Here is a 21,106-nt window from a genome sequence, read left to right as displayed (position 1 = left end):
CGAATCCGACCTGCTCCTGACTCGATCTGGGTGACCTTGCATCAGCCCCTTCCCCTCTTTGGGTCCGTTTTTCCATGTGCACCGAGCACAGCTAGTCAGACCACCCCCTAGGCTCGATTCTCCTAAGTAAGAACTCTTTAGTGATGAATTTTCCCTCAAGTAGTGTCGCACCCTCACGCTGGAGCCAGCTTTCACCTGGCTCGGGATCCACCTGAGATCCTGGGAATCCCTTGGTGCGGCACTAACAACGCAGCCAGAGTGTCTCTCAGGGCCTGCAAGTCAGGCCAGCTCTGCCGACCTGACCCTGCCTGGACCGCGCCGCTGCCAGCACAGGGCTTAGGAAGGCCCGGCCGGCACCTACGCGAGGCCCGTGGCTGCGGCCTAGAGGTCCGCGCGGCCCGCCCCCCGCGCCCGCCAGTTCCGCGCCTGCCCCCTCATCACCCCTCCTGGACCTTCGCCCCGGCCTCAGCAGCCCTCGACGCGTCCCGCCGACAACAGGCTGGCCCCAGACACTCACCGTAAATGGGCCGGAGGCGCCTGTCGTTAGGGTCCTGCACATGGCCCCGCGTCGCCATGATGACAAGCGCAGAACCGCAATGCGCATGCGCGGGGCAGGCCCTCGGGAAGGGGCTGTTAAAGGGCCAGCGCTGATCTCGCTCTTCTATCGCGATAGTCGCGGAGCTGCGACTGAACGCCCCGCGCGGAAAGGGAATTCCCCGGGACCCCGGACCCCCACCCGCACCGCAGTGGCTTCTCGGATAGGAAACCTTCCTCCTTTGGCCTGATGGAATCGACCTGGGTGGAACAGACGGCTGTTGGTATTGAAATCCCTTCCGAATCACGTACTGGTGGGTAGTGAGGAAAGGAGGGGAGAAACTCGCTCAAAACTGGGGCTCGGCTGCTCCTGCTTGTCGTATTTATCCTCAGTCCAAGGAGGACCAGCCAGACTTGTCTTTGACTAACTGTTGAGGAACCAGAAACTCCTCTGGGAGATTGACCCAAGGGACAATAAGGAAAGGGGGGCTGATCAGGGGTGCCTGACTCGCCCAATAGGGAGAGCATGCGACTCTAGATCTTGGGCTTGATGAGTTCAAGCCCCTGGTAGGACGCAGCTTACTTTAAAAATGGGGGGGGGGGGGGTGCACCTGGGTGGCTCAGTCGGTGAAGCGTCTGCCTTCGACTGAGGTCATAATCCCGGGGTCCTGGGTTCAAGCCCCAACCCGGCTCCCTGCGCAGGGGGGAGCCTGCTTCTCTCTTTCCCTCTGCCTGCTGCTCTCCCTGCTTGTGCGCTCTCTCTCTGTCAAATAAATAAATAAAATCTTTAAAAAAAAAAAAAAAAAAGGGATCCCTGGGTGGTGCAGCGGTTTGGCGCCTGCCTTTGGCCCAGGGCGCGATCCTGGAGACCGGGGATCGAATCCCACTTCGGGCTCTCGGTGCATGGAGCCTGCTTCTCCCTCTGCCTGTGTCTCTGCGCCTCTCTCTCCCTCTGTGACTATCATAAATAAATAAAAATTAAAAAGAAAAAAAAAAAAAGGAAGGGGGTTGTGGAATGCTGATCAACAGTAAAAATCTGCCTGAAATGTTCAGGATCCCTTCACCCCTCATCTGGGGTTTAGCCAGCTAAAAAGCATCCTAGATTAATAGTAATCCAGTCAGTTTGTCAATTATACATCAGTAAAGCTGGAGGGAAAAAGTAATTCAATGCATACAATACATAGTTATTGAATACCGATTATGTGCCCTGCTTTGTTTTAGGCCCGAAGGCTACATCAATAGACAAAAGTTTTCATGGAGCTTTACTTGTGATGGGAGAGACAAAGAAAATAGCAAATGAGGTGGTGATAAACGATTCTGGGAAAAGTAAAACAGGGACAGGGGAGTGGAGGAGGGAGGCAATTTTATATGTATAATGTGGTCAGGGAAAGCCTAGTTGAAAAAGTGACAGTTGCCAAAGACTTGGAGTAGGAGGAGGAGGGAGCCATTAGGTGTGCCAGGCTCAGCAGAGTCATAACCTAAGGTAAGGCCACACTAGTCACTATGATTCAAACTCAGGTCTTTCTGAGAACCAGAGTGATCCTGTGCACTGCAGTGTCTCCAAGTGTCAGCTATGACCAGATAGGGTTGACACCTTCTACTGATGTTCCTTCCCTCTCCCTTTCTGAGCTTTTTAGCATCCAAGAAAATGATTCTCCAACTTTAGTGCTCCTCAGAATCCCTTGGGGAACTTGATAAACATGAGTTTCCTGGATTCTACTGCCAGAGATGCTAATTCAAACAAAGAACCGCTCTTTGAAAAATAGTAATTAGAAGCACCTGGATGGCTCAGTCAGTGAACCATCTGCCTGCCTTCAGCTCAGGTCATGATCCCAAGGTCCTCGGATCAAGCCCCAAATCAGGCTCCCTGCTCAGCAACGAGTCTGCTTCTCCCTCTCCCCCTGCCTCTCTCTTTGGCTTGTGTTCTCTCTTGTTCACTTTCTCTCTCAAATAAATAAATAAAATCATTATAAAAAAAAATTCTAATTAGGGCAGCCCGGGTGGCTCAGTGGTTTAGCGCCGCCTTCAGCCCAGGGCGTGATCTTGGAGGCCCAAGATCGAGTCCCACGTCGGGCTCCCTACAAAGAGCCTGCTTCTCCCTCTGCCTCTCTCTCTCTCTCTCTCTCTCTCTGTCTCTAATAAATAATTAAATAAAATCCTTTAAAAAATACTAATTAGGGATCCCTGGGTGGCGCAGCGGTTTGGCGCCTGCCTTTGGCCCAGGGCGCGATCCTGGAGACCCGGGATCGAATCCCACATCAGGCTCCCGGTGCATGGAGCCTGCTTCTCCCTCCGCCTGTGTCTCTGCCTCTCTCTCTCTCTCTGTGACTATCATAAATAAATAAATAAATAAATAAATAAATAAATAAATAAATAAAAATTAAAAAATAAATAAATAAATAAATAATACTAATTAAAGGATCTAGATCAATAGTTTTTATTTACTTTTTTTAATATTTTATTTTTAAGTAATCTCTACAGCCAACATGGGGTTTGAACTTAGAATCCTGAGATCAAGAATTGCATACTCAAAAAAAAGAACCACATGCTCTACCAACTAAAACAGCCAGGCAGGGATCCCTGGGTGGCGCAGCAGTTTGGCGCCTGCCTTTGGCCCGGGGCGTGATCCTGGAGACGCCGGATCGAATCCCACGTCGGGCTCCCTGCATGGAGCCTGCTTCTCCCTCTGCCTGTGTCTCTCTGCCTCTCTCTGTTGACTATCATGAATAAATAAAATCTTTTAAAAAAATAAAAATAAAAAAATAAAACAGCCAGGCACCCCTCAAAAGTCTTTGGTATCTACCATAACAGCAAGCTAACAACTGCTATTAAAATTTAAATATAAAAAATAATAAAATAAAATAAAATTTAAATATGCATGCCTACAAAAAAAATAGTGGTAATAGTAATAATAATAATAATAGCGTGTGTTTACTGAGCACTTATGTGCCAGAGACTGCTAAATAAGCTCTTTTACATACATCTTTTCATTTTGCTCTTATAAACTGGTGGAATAGATACCATTTCAATCCTCATTTTAAAATGAGAATTTTGAAATATAGATATATTAGGTAATTTGCCCAAGATCACACAGTAAATCTGTGGTAGAATGTGTGGTAGTCTCACTCCCAAATCCACACTCTGGAATTATTGACGAGTTTCCAAAAAGTTAAATATAGAAAAGGAAAAATAACTTCTCAGTTGAGAAACCTGGTAAGAACCTCCTTATATAAGTGATCAAAGTTAATATTACTGGTGATAATTCATGTTCATGCCATATACCCCAATATGAGATGATAAGAAAGGAACTTCCATAGTATTTTTTCCAGAAAACCCATAAACCCAGAGTACTCATGAGGAAAACATTAAACAAATCCAATTTGAGTGATATTCTATAAAATGTCTGACCAGTACTCTTCAAAACTCTCAAGGCATGAAAGATAAGGAAACACCACAGCCCGGGTGGCTCAGCAGTTTAGTGCCGCCTTCGGCCCAGGACATGATCCTGGGGACCTGAGATCAAGTCCCACGTCGGGCTCCCTGCATGGAGCCTGCTTCTCCCTCTGCCTGTGTCTCTGCCCCTCTCTCTCTGTGTCTCTCAAGAATAAATAAATAAGGAGGAGGGCAGGGGGTGGGGATGAATGGGTGACGGGCATTGAGGGGGGCACTTGACGGGATGAGCACTGGGTGTTATTCTGTATGTTGGTAAATTGAACACCAATAAAAAATAAATTTATTATAAAAATATATAACAGAAAAATAAATAAATAAGTGCATCACTTTTAATTATTGGGAAGAGCTATTTTTTAAAAAAGTAGAAACTCTCAGCTGAATTCTGTCCCAAGGCTAGCTAAAAGAGAAAATTCAGTAGTGAGTGCATGGAGAAATTCTTACAGAGAATGGAAAGCTCTCCAACAAAGATAGAATCTGTGATCCTCATGGGAAATCATTCCTAAGGCTGAGGAGGTTTTAAAATAACCCAGATAGGGGTGCCTGGCTGTTTCAGTCAGTGCACAGTGCAACTCTTGATCTCTGGATTGTAAATTCAAGCCCAATGTTGAGTGTAGAGATTACTTAAAAATAAAAATCTTTGGGATACCTGGATGGCTCAGTCAGTTGGGCATCTGAGTCTTGGTTTCAGCTCAGGTTGTAATCCTGGGATCATGGGATCTGGCTCCATGTCGGGCACCACACTCAGCTTGGAGTCTCCTTGAGATTCTCTCTTCCTCTCCCTCTGCCCCTCCCCCTACTTTCTCTCTCATTCTCTCTAAATAAATAAATAAATAAATAAATAAATAAATAAAATCTTTTTAAAGATTAAAATCTTTTAAAAGTAAACAAAATATTCCTGATAGAGAGGTAGGCATTTCAGGGAAATGGTTTTCTTCTAGGGCAGTGGTTCTCAAAGTGTGGTCCTTAGCAACATACGCATCATGTGGAAACTTGTGAGAAATGGAAAGTTTTAGGCACTGATGCAGACCTGCTGAATCAGAAACTCTAGGAGTAGGGCCTAGCAATCTGTATTGTTAGAAATTGATTCTCTGGTGATTTAGACTCTGACAAAACTTGGATTCTTTGACTATTTTTTTTAAGATATATTTATTTGAGAAAGAGTACAGAGAGAAGGGGCAGAAGGAGAGAGAGAATCTCAAACAGACTCCATGTCAAGCTCAGAGCGCGATGTGGGGCTCTTTCACAATGCTGAGATCATGACCTGAGCTGAAATCAAGAGTTGGATGCTTAAGTGACTAAGCCGCCACCCCTGGACTCTTTGACTTTAGATCAGAGGTAGGCAAACTGACCTGTAGGCCAAATCTAGCTTTCTACCTGTTTTTGTATAACCTTAAGCTAAGAATGGTTTTTTATCTTTTTTAATGGTGGGCAAAAAAAATCTAAATAAAAATGGTATTTCATGACATGTGAAAATTATATAAATTCAAAGGTCAGTGTCCATAAATAAAATTGTATGTAACACAGCTGCACCTATTTATTTATGCATTGTCTACAGCTGCTTTGGTGCTACAAAGGGAGCATTGAATAGTTAAAACAGAGACCCAAGGCTAAAACACTTACTGTATGGTCCTTTACAGAAAAAGTTTGTCAACTCCTGCTCTAGTAGAAATGCCAGGTAAAGGATAGAATGTTGGGTAAAATACAATGTAATATTTGGAAGTACTTACACTAAAATGATATTCACTATTTGTCTGATATAAACATTTAACCAGATATCCTGTATTTTTATTTGCTAAATCTGGCAGCCCTGTCCTAGTGGGGAGAATTTCATGCTCCCCAAATTCTGCTAAACAGCAAGAATAAAGGGCAAGAGTCTAGGTAAACTGACCCCAGGATTATTCTGAGATGATTTGCCAAGTATGATCAGGCTAAGGTTGAGCTTTGAGATGAGGGAGGAGGGCTGGGTCTCATCTTTGGCACAAATGAAAGAGCTGGTGACTCACCTGTATTTTAAGAATTTCCCAGAATGGAAAAATACAGCACCTTCAAGTAGGGGCACCTATGAGGCTCCTGGCCAAGACCATGGTTACTCAGATCATTCTCAGGTTACCTTTGTTGGCCTTGCCCCAGAAGAATACTGACAGGCTCAGCACTGTTCCCTGAACTTGGCAAAGCCTGAGCATTGTGGACCTCCTTAACACAGGCCTCTAGATCCTTGAGTCACTGTTGTTGGTAGAGTATATTTCCCTTCTCCCCAAAAGCCTGTTGGCATCCAAGTGAGATGAATTGGCCTTTCTCTTTTCCCATTCCTATCCCTTGTCCTCAGCACGTAAGGCTGAAGCAGTGACCTGGCTCTGGGTCTGTCCTTACCTGCTCCTGGGAGGCAGCCTCCACACCCTTTGGCAAACCTGAGTCATTTCAGGTGACAAAGGAGATGACCTCAAAGGAGCCAAAAGCCCATTCTGCTTGCTGTACAATTTGGAACTCCATTTTTAGAGCTGACATTAACGGGAAATACTTGGCATACAGCAGGTGCTCATTCAATGGTAGTTTCCATTTCTTTGACTTAGAACAAGTTACGCCCTTCATTCTTCTCCTTTTTGGTGGCAGATTCGTTCTGGTGAGAAACTCACTCAAGGGCAGTGAGGCTTATGGGTGCATTGTGCCTGAATAGCTGGGTAATGTGGGAAGGGGGGCCACATTACTTGGATATACTGGTTATATCTCCACCCAATGACTTTTCTAGGTTTTTTTGGCTTTCTTTTCCATCTTGATGGATATGTTGTTGTTGTTGGGGGTTTTGTAAGTTTATTTGTTTATTTATTTATTTTAGTAATCCCTACATCCAACGTGGGACTCGAACTCACAACCCTGAGATCAGGGGACACATGCTCTTCTGACTAAGCCAGCCAGGTGCTCCTTTGATGGATAGGTTTCAATACCTAACCCTAACCCTTCACAGAATAAAAGTGATATATTTCACAGTTGATTTCCTGCACTTTGACAATAGAATAAACAGCTTAATTTCTGGCTCTAAAATCAAACAGACTTGGGTCCAAACACTTAGCATAGAGAAGGCTGAAAGTACAAAGAAAGGCACAGAACTAAAGGTAAATAGAGTTCAAGGCAAAGAAACACAGATCTGGGAGATAAGAGTTTGAAGAATCAGGGTCATGGTCTTGGTTTAGCCAGTAATTCCCAGTATGAACCTGGGCCTCACACATTTTTCTCATCAGAGATCTAGCTCTTGGCTGTCCACCCAGGCACATCCACTTCTGTCCACCAGGTGGCACACAAATGCCAAATTGCCCAGGCTACTTCCCAAATTCAGAAGGGATAGATTTTTTTTTTTAATCTTTTATTATTCTTTATTTATTTACTTATGATAGTCACAGAGAGAGAGAGAGAGAGGCAGAGACACAGGCAGAGGGAGAAGCAGGCTCATGCACCGGGAGCCCGATGTGGGATTCGATCCCAGGTCTCCAGGATTGCACCCTGGGCCAAAGGCAGGCGCCAAACCGCTGCGCCACCCAGGGATCCCCCAGAAGGGATAGATCTTACTATAATTACTTTTTCTTTTCTTTTCTTTTCTTTTCTTTTTCTTTTCTTTTTTTTCTTTTCTTTTCTCTTCTCTTCTCTTTTCTTCTTTCTTTTCTTTTCTTTCTTTCTTTCTTTTTTTTTTTTGTAAGCCTATGCCCAACATGGGGCTTGAACTCATGACCCTAATGTGGAGGCCGAGAAAAATTAAGGCCATCCCACCTAAAGTTTAGCATTAGCACAAGTACAGCCCTCTTAGGCCCCTGTGAATAAGAGCTGAACTTTACAGGAAAAACTGCAGAATGTCCTCGGCAGGGAATCCCATATCAGAAAGACAACAGAGCTCAGAATTGTCCTTGGCAGAGAATCCTATATCAGAAAGACAACAGAGGCCACCCCGTGGTAGAAAGTCCCACATTAGGGCGGCCCTGGTGGCGCAGTGGTTTGGCGCCGCCTGCAGCCTGGGGTGTGATCCTGGAGACCTGGGATCAAGTCCCACATTGGGCTCCCTGCATGAAGCCTGCTTCTCCCTTTGCCTGTGTCTCTGCCTCTCTCTCTCTCTGTCTTTTGGGAATAAATAAAATCTTTAAAAAGATAAAATAAAAGTACTTTGAGTTCTCCTAGTATTTTTATGGTTTCATTTTTAACATTTTAATCTTTGATTGATTTAGAATTTATTTCAGTGTGAATAATGAAGTAGAGTTCCAATTTGATCTTTCCCAGTTCCTCCAAACCTCATTTATTGAATAATCCATCTTTTTCACAAAGCACATGCCACCTTTATCATACAGTAAATTTTCATATGCACTTGTGTCTAGTCATGAAACAGTTTACAGGCTCCTTTCAAGGGCAGATCGAAGCTGGGGTCACAAATAAGGAATTTGCCAAACTAGGTGGATTTGATGTTCTGAGTCTGGACTTTCTCTATACTGCCTCTGAACTGCTGAACTCAGAGCCCTGTCTGCTGCATTTGGCTGATGGTATGCCAAGAAGTTGGATCTCAATTTAAAATGAAGGAGTCTTTTGAAATAACTCAATCGGAGAAAGATAATTATCATATGGTTTCACTCATATGTGGAATATAAGAAATAATGAATGGGATTATAAGGGAAAGGAGGGAAGCTGAGTGGGGAAAAATTAGAAAGGAAGACAAAAACCATGAGACTCCTGACTCTGGGGAACAAAGAGTTGCAGGAGGAGTGAGGGATGAGGTCACTGGTTAAGGAGGGCATAGGATGTGATGAGCACTAGGTGTTATACTATATGTTGGCAAGTTGAATTTAAATAAAAATGTATAAATAAATAAATGAAGGAGTCTCTGGGAAGTAGTGATACTGTGTGGTCAATTTTCTGGTAAGATAAAGTATAAGAGATTAAAACCAGTCAGGAAATTCATTTGCAAACTGATTCTAAACTTTGTATACAAATGCAAATGAGGGATCCCTGGGTGGCGCAGCGGTTTGGCGCCTGCCTTTGGCCCGGGGCGTGATCCTGGAGACCCGGGATCGAATCCCACATCAGGCTCCCGCCTATGTCTCTGCCTCTCTCTCTCTCTCTGTGACTATCATAAATAAAAATTTAAAAAAATAAAAAAAAATAAAGGAATCTTTCTTTAAAAAAAAAAAAAAAACAAATGCAAATGATCTAAAATAGCCAAAATAAAGATTTTGAAAAAAGGAACGCAGGAGGGAGATTTACATTACCAGATTTCAAGCCTATCTTAAAGCTACCATCATTAAGATAGTGTGGTATTGGTTTGAGATAGACAAATAGATTAGTAGTAGAACAGCATCCAGTTAATAGATTCCTACTGATTGGCCACTGGATTTATGACAAAGGCTCAAGTGCAATTTAAAAGAAAAGAATCTTCCCCTTAGTAAATGGAGCAATAGGATATCAAAAAACAAGACAGAAAAACTCTTTATTCCCTACCTCACACCATACACAAATATAAATTCAAAATGGATCATAGACCTAAATGTAAAAGATAAAACAATAAGACTTCTAGAAGAAAACATTAAAAAAGAAAATCTTTGTGGTGAGGTAGGCAAAGGTTTCTTAAACAGGCATAAGTATCATTAGTCATAATAGGTAATTATTCTCTTCAACATTTATTGAATGCCTACCGCGTGCCCCACCCTATACTAGGTTCCAGCCATGCCCATGGAAAAAATGTCAGCCTGGTCTTCCAGGAACTGGTCCAGTGTAATGGGACAGATAGGTGCCTACTTGAGACAACAATATTGTAGCTTTCTAGGGCTCCTAGAGTAATCACAGGAAGCAATAGGGGCCAGAGAGGTGCCTTACCCAGAGTTCTGGGAAGGTTTCTTGGAGTGTGTGAAATCAAACCAACCCCCGAAGGATGAGGGAAATCAGACAGGTTGTAGCAGAAATGGTGTTTAAGAAGTCCTGGTGGACACAGGGGTGGGTAGGTAAAATAAGATATTCAGTCTGGTGGGGAGCAGGTGGATGGGACTAGATAATAGTTTCAAGAACATGTCTGGATTGTTAATTTTTCTTGAATTGATCATTTAAGCCAGAAGGTTCTCTAATTTCACTGAGTACAAGAATCATCCACAAACTTTTGAAATGAATATTCTGGGACCCCACCACAGAAATTTGTATCCAGTAAGTAGGAAGTGGGCCTGGGCACCTGCATTTTTTACAAACATTTTCCTTGCCCCCAAAGATGTTAATCCTTCCAGCCCTCAAACCATTCTTTGAAAAATACTATTTAAGCATTAGTGTTTTCCCCTCTAGGAAATGAGAAGTACTTTCCTAGGCAGCATGGGGGTGAAAGAACAGAGAGATTTCCTGGAAAAGCACAATGCAAGTGATCCTAAGAGTGTCTCCCCTCAACACCAGAAGGGCACTGTGCGAGGATCTGAGGGATGAGGAAGCCATCAGGCAAACGGAGCAGCAGCTCCTGAGAATTCTGCCTAGTAACCAGGCACTCTGGAAAGTTTCCCAGCATGCTCTGAGGACTCAGGTCCAATCTCCGTTCTCCTTATGTGTGAACAAATTCAGATGTCAGTTGAGTTTTCTAGCCCCCTGCTTCAGAATTGACAAAACAAAGTAAACAGATTGGGACCTGGCATCTTGATTAGGAAACTGGTTTCTTTTTTCTTTTTAAAGATTTATTTATTTAGTCATGAGAGAGAGAGAGACACAGGCAGAGAGAGAAGCAGTCTCCTCGCAGGGAGCCTGATGTGGGACTCGATCCCCGGACCCAGGATCACGCCCTGAGCCAAAGGAAGACGTTCAACCGCTGAGCCAGCCAGCGTCCCAGGAAACTGGTTTCTAGGGGCACCTGGCTGGCTCAGTCCGTTAAGTGCCTGCCTTCAGCTCAGGTCATGACCCTAGGGTCCTGGAATCAAGCCTTATAGGGGGCTCCTTGCTAAGCAGCGAGGAGCCTGCTTCTCCCTTTCCCTCTGCCTGCCACTGTGCCTGCTTGTGCTCCCTCTCTCAAATAAATAAATATCTAGATAGATAGATAACTTTAAAAAAAAAAAAAGGAAATTGGTTTCTAGCAGTGGTTTCACAAGTATTTCTCCAAAATAGATGAATATACTTGTGACCATTGCAAAATAACAGACAAAATGTATGTTTAAAGCCCTTCCTGGGCAGCCCTGGTGGCACAGCGGTTTAGTGCCACCTGCAGCCCAGGGTATGATCCTGGAGACCCTTGATCAAGTCCCGCGTCGGGCTCCCTGCATGGAACCTACTTCTCCCTCTGCCTGTGTTTCTGCCTGCCTCTCTCTCTCTCTCTCTCTCTGTCTCTCACTAATAAATAAATAAAATCTTTAAAAAGATAAAATAAAAGTACTTTGAGTTCTCCTAGTATTTTTATGGTTTCATTTTTAACATTTTAATCTTTGATTGATTTAGAATTTATTTCAGTGTGAATAATGAAGTAGAGTTCCAATTTGATCTTTCCCAGTTCCTCCAAACCTCATTTATTGAATAATCCATCTTTTTCACAAAGCACATGCCCCTTTATCATACAGTAAATTTTCATATGCACTTGTGTTAGTCATGAAACAGTTTACAGGCTCCTTTCAAGGGCAGATCGAAGCTGGGGTCACAAATAAGGAATTTGCCAAACTAGGTGGATTTGATGTTCTGAGTCTGGACTTTCTCTATACTGCCTCTGAACTGCTGAACTCAGAGCCCTGTCTGCTGCATTTGGCTGATGGTATGCCAAGAAGTTGGATCTCAATTTAAAATGAAGGAGTCTTTTGAAATAACTCAATCGGAGAAAGATAATTATCATATGGTTTCACTCATATGTGGAATATAAGAAATAATGAATGGGATTATAAGGGAAAGGAGGGAAGCTGAGTGGGGAAAAATTAGAAAGGAAGACAAAAACCATGAGACTCCTGACTCTGGGGAACAAAGAGTTGCAGGAGGAGTGAGGGATGAGGTCACTGGTTAAGGAGGGCATAGGATGTGATGAGCACTAGGTGTTATACTATATGTTGGCAAGTTGAATTTAAATAAAAATGTATAAATAAATAAATGAAGGAGTCTCTGGGAAGTAGTGATACTGTGTGGTCAATTTTCTGGTAAGATAAAGTATAAGAGATTAAAACCAGTCAGGAAATTCATTTGCAAACTGATTCTAAACTTTGTATACAAATGCAAATGAGGGATCCCTGGGTGGCGCAGCGGTTTGGCGCCTGCCTTTGGCCCGGGGCGTGATCCTGGAGACCCGGGATCGAATCCCACATCAGGCTCCCGCCTATGTCTCTGCCTCTCTCTCTCTCTCTGTGACTATCATAAATAAAAATTAAAAAAATAAAAAAAATAAAGGAATCTTTCTTTAAAAAAAAAAAAAAACAAATGCAAATGATCTAAAATAGCCAAAATAAAGATTTTGAAAAAAGGAACGCAGGAGGGAGATTTACATTACCAGATTTCAAGCCTATCTTAAAGCTACCATCATTAAGATAGTGTGGTATTGGTTTGAGATAGACAAATAGATTAGTAGTAGAACAGCATCCAGTTAATAGATTCCTACTGATTGGCCACTGGATTTATGACAAAGGCTCAAGTGCAATTTAAAAGAAAAGAATCTTCCCCTTAGTAAATGGAGCAATAGGATATCAAAAAACAAGACAGAAAAACTCTTTATTCCCTACCTCACACCATACACAAATATAAATTCAAAATGGATCATAGACCTAAATGTAAAAGATAAAACAATAAGACTTCTAGAAGAAAACATTAAAAAAGAAAATCTTTGTGGTGAGGTAGGCAAAGGTTTCTTAAACAGGCATAAGTATCATTAGTCATAATAGGTAATTATTCTCTTCAACATTTATTGAATGCCTACCGCGTGCCCCACCCTATACTAGGTTCCAGCCATGCCCATGGAAAAAATGTCAGCCTGGTCTTCCAGGAACTGGTCCAGTGTAATGGGACAGATAGGTGCCTACTTGAGACAACAATATTGTAGCTTTCTAGGGCTCCTAGAGTAATCACAGGAAGCAATAGGGGCCAGAGAGGTGCCTTACCCAGAGTTCTGGGAAGGTTTCTTGGAGTGTGTGAAATCAAACCAACCCCCGAAGGATGAGGGAAATCAGACAGGTTGTAGCAGAAATGGTGTTTAAGAAGTCCTGGTGGACACAGGGGTGGGTAGGTAAAATAAGATATTCAGTCTGGTGGGGAGCAGGTGGATGGGACTAGATAATAGTTTCAAGAACATGTCTGGATTGTTAATTTTTCTTGAATTGATCATTTAAGCCAGAAGGTTCTCTAATTTCACTGAGTACAAGAATCATCCACAAACTTTTGAAATGAATATTCTGGGACCCCACCACAGAAATTTGTATCCAGTAAGTAGGAAGTGGGCCTGGGCACCTGCATTTTTTACAAACATTTTCCTTGCCCCCAAAGATGTTAATCCTTCCAGCCCTCAAACCATTCTTTGAAAAATACTATTTAAGCATTAGTGTTTTCCCCTCTAGGAAATGAGAAGTACTTTCCTAGGCAGCATGGGGGTGAAAGAACAGAGAGATTTCCTGGAAAAGACAATGCAAGTGATCCTAAGAGTGTCTCCCCTCAACACCAGAAGGGCACTGTGCGAGGATCTGAGGGATGAGGAAGCCATCAGGCAAACGGAGCAGCAGCTCCTGAGAATTCTGCCTAGTAACCAGGCACTCTGGAAAGTTTCCCAGCATGCTCTGAGGACTCAGGTCCAATCTCCGTTCTCCTTATGTGTGAACAAATTCAGATGTCAGTTGAGTTTTCTAGCCCCCTGCTTCAGAATTGACAAAACAAAGTAAACAGATTGGGACCTGGCATCTTGATTAGGAAACTGGTTTCTTTTTTCTTTTTAAAGATTTATTTATTTAGTCATGAGAGAGAGAGAGACACAGGCAGAGAGAGAAGCAGTCTCCTCGCAGGGAGCCTGATGTGGGACTCGATCCCCGGACCCAGGATCACGCCCTGAGCCAAAGGAAGACGTTCAACCGCTGAGCCAGCCAGCGTCCCAGGAAACTGGTTTCTAGGGGCACCTGGCTGGCTCAGTCCGTTAAGTGCCTGCCTTCAGCTCAGGTCATGACCCTAGGGTCCTGGAATCAAGCCTTATAGGGGGCTCCTTGCTAAGCAGCGAGGAGCCTGCTTCTCCCTTTCCCTCTGCCTGCCACTGTGCCTGCTTGTGCTCCCTCTCTCAAATAAATAAATATCTAGATAGATAGATAACTTTAAAAAAAAAAAAGGAAATTGGTTTCTAGCAGTGGTTTCACAAGTATTTCTCCAAAATAGATGAATATACTTGTGACCATTGCAAAATAACAGACAAAATGTATGTTTAAAGCCCTTCCTGGGCAGCCCTGGTGGCACAGCGGTTTAGTGCCACCTGCAGCCCAGGGTATGATCCTGGAGACCCTTGATCAAGTCCCGCGTCGGGCTCCCTGCATGGAACCTACTTCTCCCTCTGCCTGTGTTTCTGCCTGCCTCTCTCTCTCTCTCTCTCTCTGTCTCTCACTAATAAATAAATAAAATCTTAATTAAAAAAAAAAAAGCCCTTCCTGAAAGTCCTATATCCATCAACAGTGTAAATGTGTATAGTGAGTTCCCTTCCTGTGGCAGACACTGTTTCTTACCTCCCTAATAGTTACCTACATCCCTCTGACTCCCTAGCAGATGCCCTATTTTCTCTTTCCAGCTTGTCAATTGTCTAAGACCCTCTTGGTATTCATCAGGTGGCCAGCTAATGACATCCCCTCGGGTTACTGAAAAAATACAAGAAGATGGAACCCCAAAATTTGTAGATGGAAAAAAAAATGGGACAAACTGTAAGTACCTGAGAATCACCAACTCACAAGAACTGGAAATATTTACATACACATAGGTGGCTGGAACTTTTAATAAGTGAAAGCTAAATAAATGTATATCATACAACTCAGCCCAGCAATTCCATTCTTAGCCGTATACCCAATAGAAATGAATGTAATTTATTTATTTTTAAAGATTTTATTTATTTATTCATGAGAGACCCACAGAGAAAGGCAGACATAGGCAGAGAGAGAAGCAGGCTCCATGCATTTTATTCAGATTTATTCGATCCCAGAACCCCAGGATCATGACCTGAGCCAAAGGCAGACATTCAACCCCTGAGCCACCCAGGCATCCCATGAATGTTATGTTTAATCAAAAGCAAGAATATCCAGGAGCACCTGGGTATCTTAGCCAGTTAAGCATCTGACTCTTGATCTCAGCTCAGGTCTTGATCTCAGGGTCGAGAGTTCAGACCACACCTTGGGCTCCATGCTGGGTGTGGAGCCTACTTAAAAACAAACCAAAAAAAAAACAAAAAACAAAAAGCAATAATATTCATACTTGGCCAAAATAGAAACAAACCAACTGTACATCAACAGTGAATGAGCTGGGATCCCTGGGTGGCGCAACGGTTTGGCGCCTGCCTTTGGCCCAGGGCGCGATCCTGGAGACCCGGGATCAAATCCCACATCAGACTCCCGGTGCATGGAGCCTGCTTCTCCCTCTGCCTGTGTCTCTGCCTCTCTCTCTCTCTCTCTCTCTCTCTCTCTGTGTGACTATCATAAATAAATACAGTTAAAAAAAAAAAACAGTGAATGAGCTAATAAATTGTAATATACTGTAAGTAATATACTCTATACTAATTGTCATATACTATAACTAATAAAATATGGAATACTATACAACAATGAAAACGCACACTCTTAAGGCTACGTGCAAGAACATAGGTGAATATAACAATCAAAATATTGCATGATGGGGATCCCTGGGTGGCGCAGCAGTTTAGCGCCTGCCTTTGGCCCAGAGCGCGATCCTGGAGACCCGGGATCAAATCCCACGTCGGGCTCCCGGTGCATGGAGCCTGCTTCTCCCTCTGCCTGTGTCTCTGCCTCTCTCGCGCTCTCTCTCTCTCTGTGACTATCATAAATAAATTAAAATTTAAAAAAATATATTGCATGAAAGAAGTCAGACAAAAAAGAGTATATACAGGATCATTTTACTTACATCACATTTAAGAACAAGCAAAAACTAGTCATAAATAGTAGAAGTCAGGAAACTAGTTACCCTGTGGAGGTTGATAAATAGGAATGGAGCCTAAAGGAACTTTCTGGTGCTAGAAATCGATTTCTTTTTTTTATTTTATTTTTTTTATGATTTATTTATTTGGGGGGGCAGAGGAGGGGCAGAGGGAAAGACAGTCTTAAGCAGACTCCATACTGAGCATGGAGCCCAACATGGGGCTAGATCTCATGATCCTGGGATCACAACCTGAGCCAAAACCAAGTCAGATGCTCAACCTACTGTGCCACCCAGGCGCCCCCTTGAAATCTATTTCTTGACCTGGGTGATAGCACGATGAGTGTACACATATGGAAAAATTCATCATACAAACTCTACTCCCAGATGGAACTTCTCCTAGCAAAATGAAAATGTATATCCACAGAAAAACTAGTATGCAAATGTTCACAGCAGGATTATTCATAATAGAGAAAAGTGGAAACAGCCCTTTATTAGTTTGTTAGAGCTGCCATAACAAAGTACCACAAACTGATGAGCTTAAACAGCAGAAATGGCTGTTCTCACAGTTCTGGAGGCTGGAAGTCTGATATCAAGGTATCAAGTGAACTGGTTTCCTCCAAGGCCTCTCTCTCCTTGGCTTGTAATTGGCTGTCTTCTCCCTGTAACTTGACATGGTCTTCTCTCTGTACATTTGGATCCTAATGTCTTCTTGTTCTGAAGACACTAATCACTGGCTTAGAGCCTACCCTTCTGACATCATTTTATTCAATTACATCTTTAAAAACCCTGTCTCCAAATACAGTCATATTCTGAGTACTGGGGATTAGGACTTCAACACAGGAACTTTTGAAGGACACAGATCAGCCCTTAACAAACTCAAATGTCCATCAACTGATAAACAGAAAAATAAAATTTGGTATATCCATTATAATGGAATATCATTCAGCTGTAAAAAGGAATAAAGGACTGATCCATGTTACAACATGGATGGATTTTGAAAACATCATGCTAGGGGCACGTGGGTGTCTCAGTTGACTAAGCATCTGCCTTAGGCTCAGGTTATGATCACAGTGACCACAGAGTCCTGGGATCAAGCCCTGCACTGGGCTCTCTGCTCCGTGGAGAGTCTGCTTCTCCCTCTCCCCCTTGCTCATGCTCTCTCTTGCTATCTCTTTTTCTCTTTCAAATAAATAATAAATAAAATCTTTTTAAAAAATCATGCTGGGCACCTGGATAGCTCAGTTGGTTAAGCATCTGCCTTTTTTTTTTTTTTTTTTTTAAGATTTATTTATTTATTCATTCAGAGAGCAAGAGAAAGAGAGAGAGGCAGGCAGAGACAGGCAGAGGGAGAAGCAGGCCCCATGCAGGGAGCCCGATGCGGGACTCGATCCTGGGTCTCCAGAATCACGCCCTGGGCTGCAGGCGGCACTAAACCGCTGCGCCACTGGGGCTGCCCAAGCATCTGCCTTTGAGTCAGGTCATGATCTTGGGGTCCTCAGATCGAGCCCCAAGTTGGGCTCTCTGCTCCGTGGGGTGTCTACTTCTCCTTCTCACTTTCCCTCTGTGCTTTCCACCCTCCCCCATCTCTCTCTCAGATAAATAAACAAAAAAATCATGCTAAGTTAAAGATGCCAGTCACAAAAGTGTACATATTATGTAATTCCATTGATGTGAAATGTCCAGAACAGGCAAATCCAAGGATACACAAACTAGATTAGGGGTCTCCTGGTCAGAAGTGGAAATAAAGGAGAAATAGGGAGTGACTATTCATAATCTCCAAGGTTTGTTTTGGGATAGCAAAAATATTCTAGAATTAAAGGGTGCCTGAAAAAAAAAAGGGTGCCTGGCTGGCTCCATCAGAAGAACATCTGACTCTTGATCTGAGGGTTGTGAGTTCAAGTCCCACACTGGGTTTGGAGCCTACTTAAAAAAGATAAAGGGGTGCCTGGGTGGCTCAGCCAGTTAAGCATATGCCTTTGGCTCAGGTCATGATCCTAGGGTGCTAGGATCAAGCTCTGTGTTGGCTTCCTTGCTTAGCATGGAGCCAGCTTCTCCTCTCTTCTCCCTGCTTGTGCTCCCTTCTTAAACACACAAATAAAATCTAAAAAAATGAGTTTATTTTTTAAGATTTTATTTATTTATTCATGAGAGACACACACAGAGAGAGGCAGAGACACAGGCAGAGGGAGAAGCAGGCTCCATGCAGGGAGCCGGACGTGGGACTCGATCCCGCGACTCCAGGATCATGCCCTGGGCTGAAGGCAGGCGCTAAACTGCTGAGCCACCCAGGGATCCCTTAAAAAAAAAAAAAAAAAAAAAAAAAAAAAAAAAGTTTTTTAAATAAAATCTTTTAAACAATATATTCTAGAATTACATTGTGGTGATGACTGCACAATTTTGTGAATAAGCTTAAAACCATAAAACACGCCAGCGGAGCAAAAGTCACTCTGTGAGGCAGTGGCGACAGTGGCGGTGAGAGGATGAACAACAAGTTCGACGCATTGAAAGATGATGACTGTGGGGACCATGATCAGAATGAAGAAAACAGCACACAGAAAGATGATGAGAAGGAAAAAACAGAAGGAGACAAAAGTCAGGGCAGCAGTAAGAGGAAGGCTGTTGTCCCTGGGCCAGCAGAGCATCCCCTGCAGCACAACTATACTTTCTGGTACTCCAGAACTCCTGGCCGTCCCACCAGCTCACAGAGCTATGAACAGAATATCAAACAGATCAGCACCTTTGCCTCTGTGGAGCAGTTCTGGAGGTTTTATAGCCACATAGTACGTCCCGGGGACCTGACAGGCCACAGTGACTTCCATCTCTTCAAAGAAGGAATTAAGCCCATTTGGGGGATGATGCAAATAAAAATGGTGGCAAGTGGATTATTCGACTGCGGAAGGGTTTGGCATCCCGTTGCTGGGAGAGTCTCATCCTGGCCATGTTGGGGGAACAGTTCATGGTTGGGGAGGAGATCTGTGGGGCTGTGGTCTCTGTCCGGTTTGAGGAGGACATTATTTCAATATGGAATAAGACTGCCAGTGACCAAGCAACCACAGCCCGCATCCGGGATACCCTTCGGCAAGTGCTTAACCTACCTCCCAACACCATTATGGAGTACAAAACCCACACCGACAGCATCGAAATGCCAGGCAGGCTGGGCCCCCAAAGGCTCCTTTTTCAAAACCTCTGGAAGTCGCAGTTGAATGTGCCATGACCCTCTCCCTCTCTGGATGGTACCATCGTTGAAGCTGGCATCATTGGAGTCTCTTGTTCTGTTGGCATGCTACCTGGAAGATGCTTCTGTCCTGGACAAGAGGAATTGGAAGAACATTTTATGTTTTTTGTTTTTTTTTAAAGATTTTATTTATTATTTATTCATGATAGAGAGAGAGAGAGAGAGAGAGAGAGGCAGAGACACAGGCAGAAGGAGAAGCAGGCTCCATGCAGGGAGCCCCACGTGGGACTCGATCCCAGGACTCCAGGATTGCACCCTGGGCCAAAGGCAGGTGCCAAACCACTGAGCCACCCAGGGATCCCCGCATTTTATGTTTTAAGAACAGGCTGATACACAGCATCTACAACAACAGCTGAGATCACTTAATAAATGGTGCTAAACTAAAACAAAAAAACAAAACAAAACAAAAAAACATAAAACACTTTTTTTAATTAAGATTTTAATTATTTGAGAGAGCATGAGCAGGAAGGAAAGGCAGAGGGAGAAGGAGACTCTCCTCTGAGCAGGGAGCCTGATGTAGGGCTCCATCCCAGGACCCCGGAGTCACGACCTGAACAGAAGGCAGACACTTAACCAACTGAGCCACCCAGGTGCCCCCACAAAGCACTTTAAATGGGTTAATTGTGAGATATGTGAATTGTATTTCCAATAAAGATGTTATAAAATATTCATTGCATGATACACTTAAGATTTATGCACTTTATTGTGTGTCACTATAGCCCAATACACATTAAAACAAAATAATAATAATCCTTTCCACCAGAGGATTTGAGAAGGTTGGCAGAGATAGAAGGTGTTGGGGATGCTGGTTTACCAAGATCTGGGGAACCAGGGACTCACTCCCAATGGTGTTGCCCCTTGCCACAGCTAAAACAGTGAATGGGGGGGGGGGCGGTTTGCTGAGGTGGCTCAGTTGGTTATGTGGTGAAGCATCTGCCTTTGGCTCAGGTCATGATCCCAGGGTCCAGTGATGGAGCCCTACATTGGGCTCCCTGCTCAGTGGAGAGCCTGCTTCTCCCTCCCTCTGCTGCTCCCCTTGCTTATGTCCTCTTTCTCTCTGTCAAATAAACGGTTACAGTCTTAAAAAAATAATTTAAAATATTTTTAAAAATAATTAAAAAATAATGTTGGACAGGGGCACCTGGGTGGCTCAGCTGGTTAAGCATCTGCCTTTAGCTCAGTTCATGATCCCACCGTCCTGGGATGAAGCCCTGCCTCAGGCTCCCTGCTCAATGGGGAGCCTGCTGCTCCCTCTCCCTCTGCTGCTCCCCTGCTTGTGCTCTCTTGCTCTCTCTCTCTCGCTCGCTCTCTCAAATAAATAACATCTTTTTTAAAAATATTGTATGAAAATTATTAAAAAACAAAAAAAGCAGTGACAGGAAGGTCAAGCATGGAGAAGATGGGGCCAGTGACATAAAAAGATGGAGGGAGCTAGCAAAGGGCAAGAAGAGGCAAAGGCTGAGATGCCAGAGAGAAATGGAATTCAATTCAATGAAAACGAATTTTGTTTTGGCCTAAACTAACTTTTAATGTTTATGATGAAGCAGCCCATAAAGAAAACCATCAAGACTCCACACCAGAGATAGCCATTGGAAACACCTTGATGTAATTCCACAAGTATGAATTAATTGCCTTCTATGTGTCAGAGTCTGTGCTGGGCACCGGGCCAGGAATCAGTGATTCCAAGGCAGCTGCTGAGAAGGAAGGGAAAGAGGTTGGTAGCTGGAGACACCAGGATAAGAGGCACTCAATTAGGGAAAATCCCTAGACTGGGGGCAGGAGTTGTGGCTGAGGGAACAGACTGTGGAGAGGTGAGGGGTC

The 21,106-nt window shown here is 43.6% G+C and overlaps 2 protein-coding genes and 1 pseudogene across 2 annotated transcripts in view; 2 read left to right on the top strand and 1 right to left on the bottom strand.

Moving 5' to 3' along the window:
• The window catches only part of NAA25 (N-alpha-acetyltransferase 25, NatB auxiliary subunit), a 78,252-nt gene extending 77,660 nt beyond the window's left edge, over positions 1-592 (bottom strand). Inside the window, exon 1 of the mRNA XM_041729126.1 lies at positions 518-592. Within this exon, the coding sequence (XP_041585060.1) occupies positions 518-575 (58 nt within the window). The 5' untranslated portion in view covers positions 576-592. The remainder of the gene's footprint in view (positions 1-517) is intronic.
• Positions 593-801: 209 nt separating this feature from the next.
• The window catches only part of TRAFD1 (TRAF-type zinc finger domain containing 1), a 52,203-nt gene continuing 31,898 nt past the window's right edge, over positions 802-21,106 (top strand). The window contains exons 1-2 of the mRNA XM_041728934.1: positions 802-848; positions 14,736-14,828. The gene's annotated coding sequence lies outside the window, so the exon portion shown is untranslated. The remainder of the gene's footprint in view (positions 849-14,735; positions 14,829-21,106) is intronic.
• On the top strand, positions 803-19,361 carry LOC121475569 (annotated as a pseudogene).

The sequence above is a fragment of the Vulpes lagopus genome, chromosome 14 (assembly GCF_018345385.1).
Source record: "Vulpes lagopus strain Blue_001 chromosome 14, ASM1834538v1, whole genome shotgun sequence".
Classification (NCBI taxonomy): domain Eukaryota; kingdom Metazoa; phylum Chordata; class Mammalia; order Carnivora; family Canidae; genus Vulpes; species Vulpes lagopus.
This window is presented reverse-complemented; position numbering and strand designations above follow the sequence as displayed.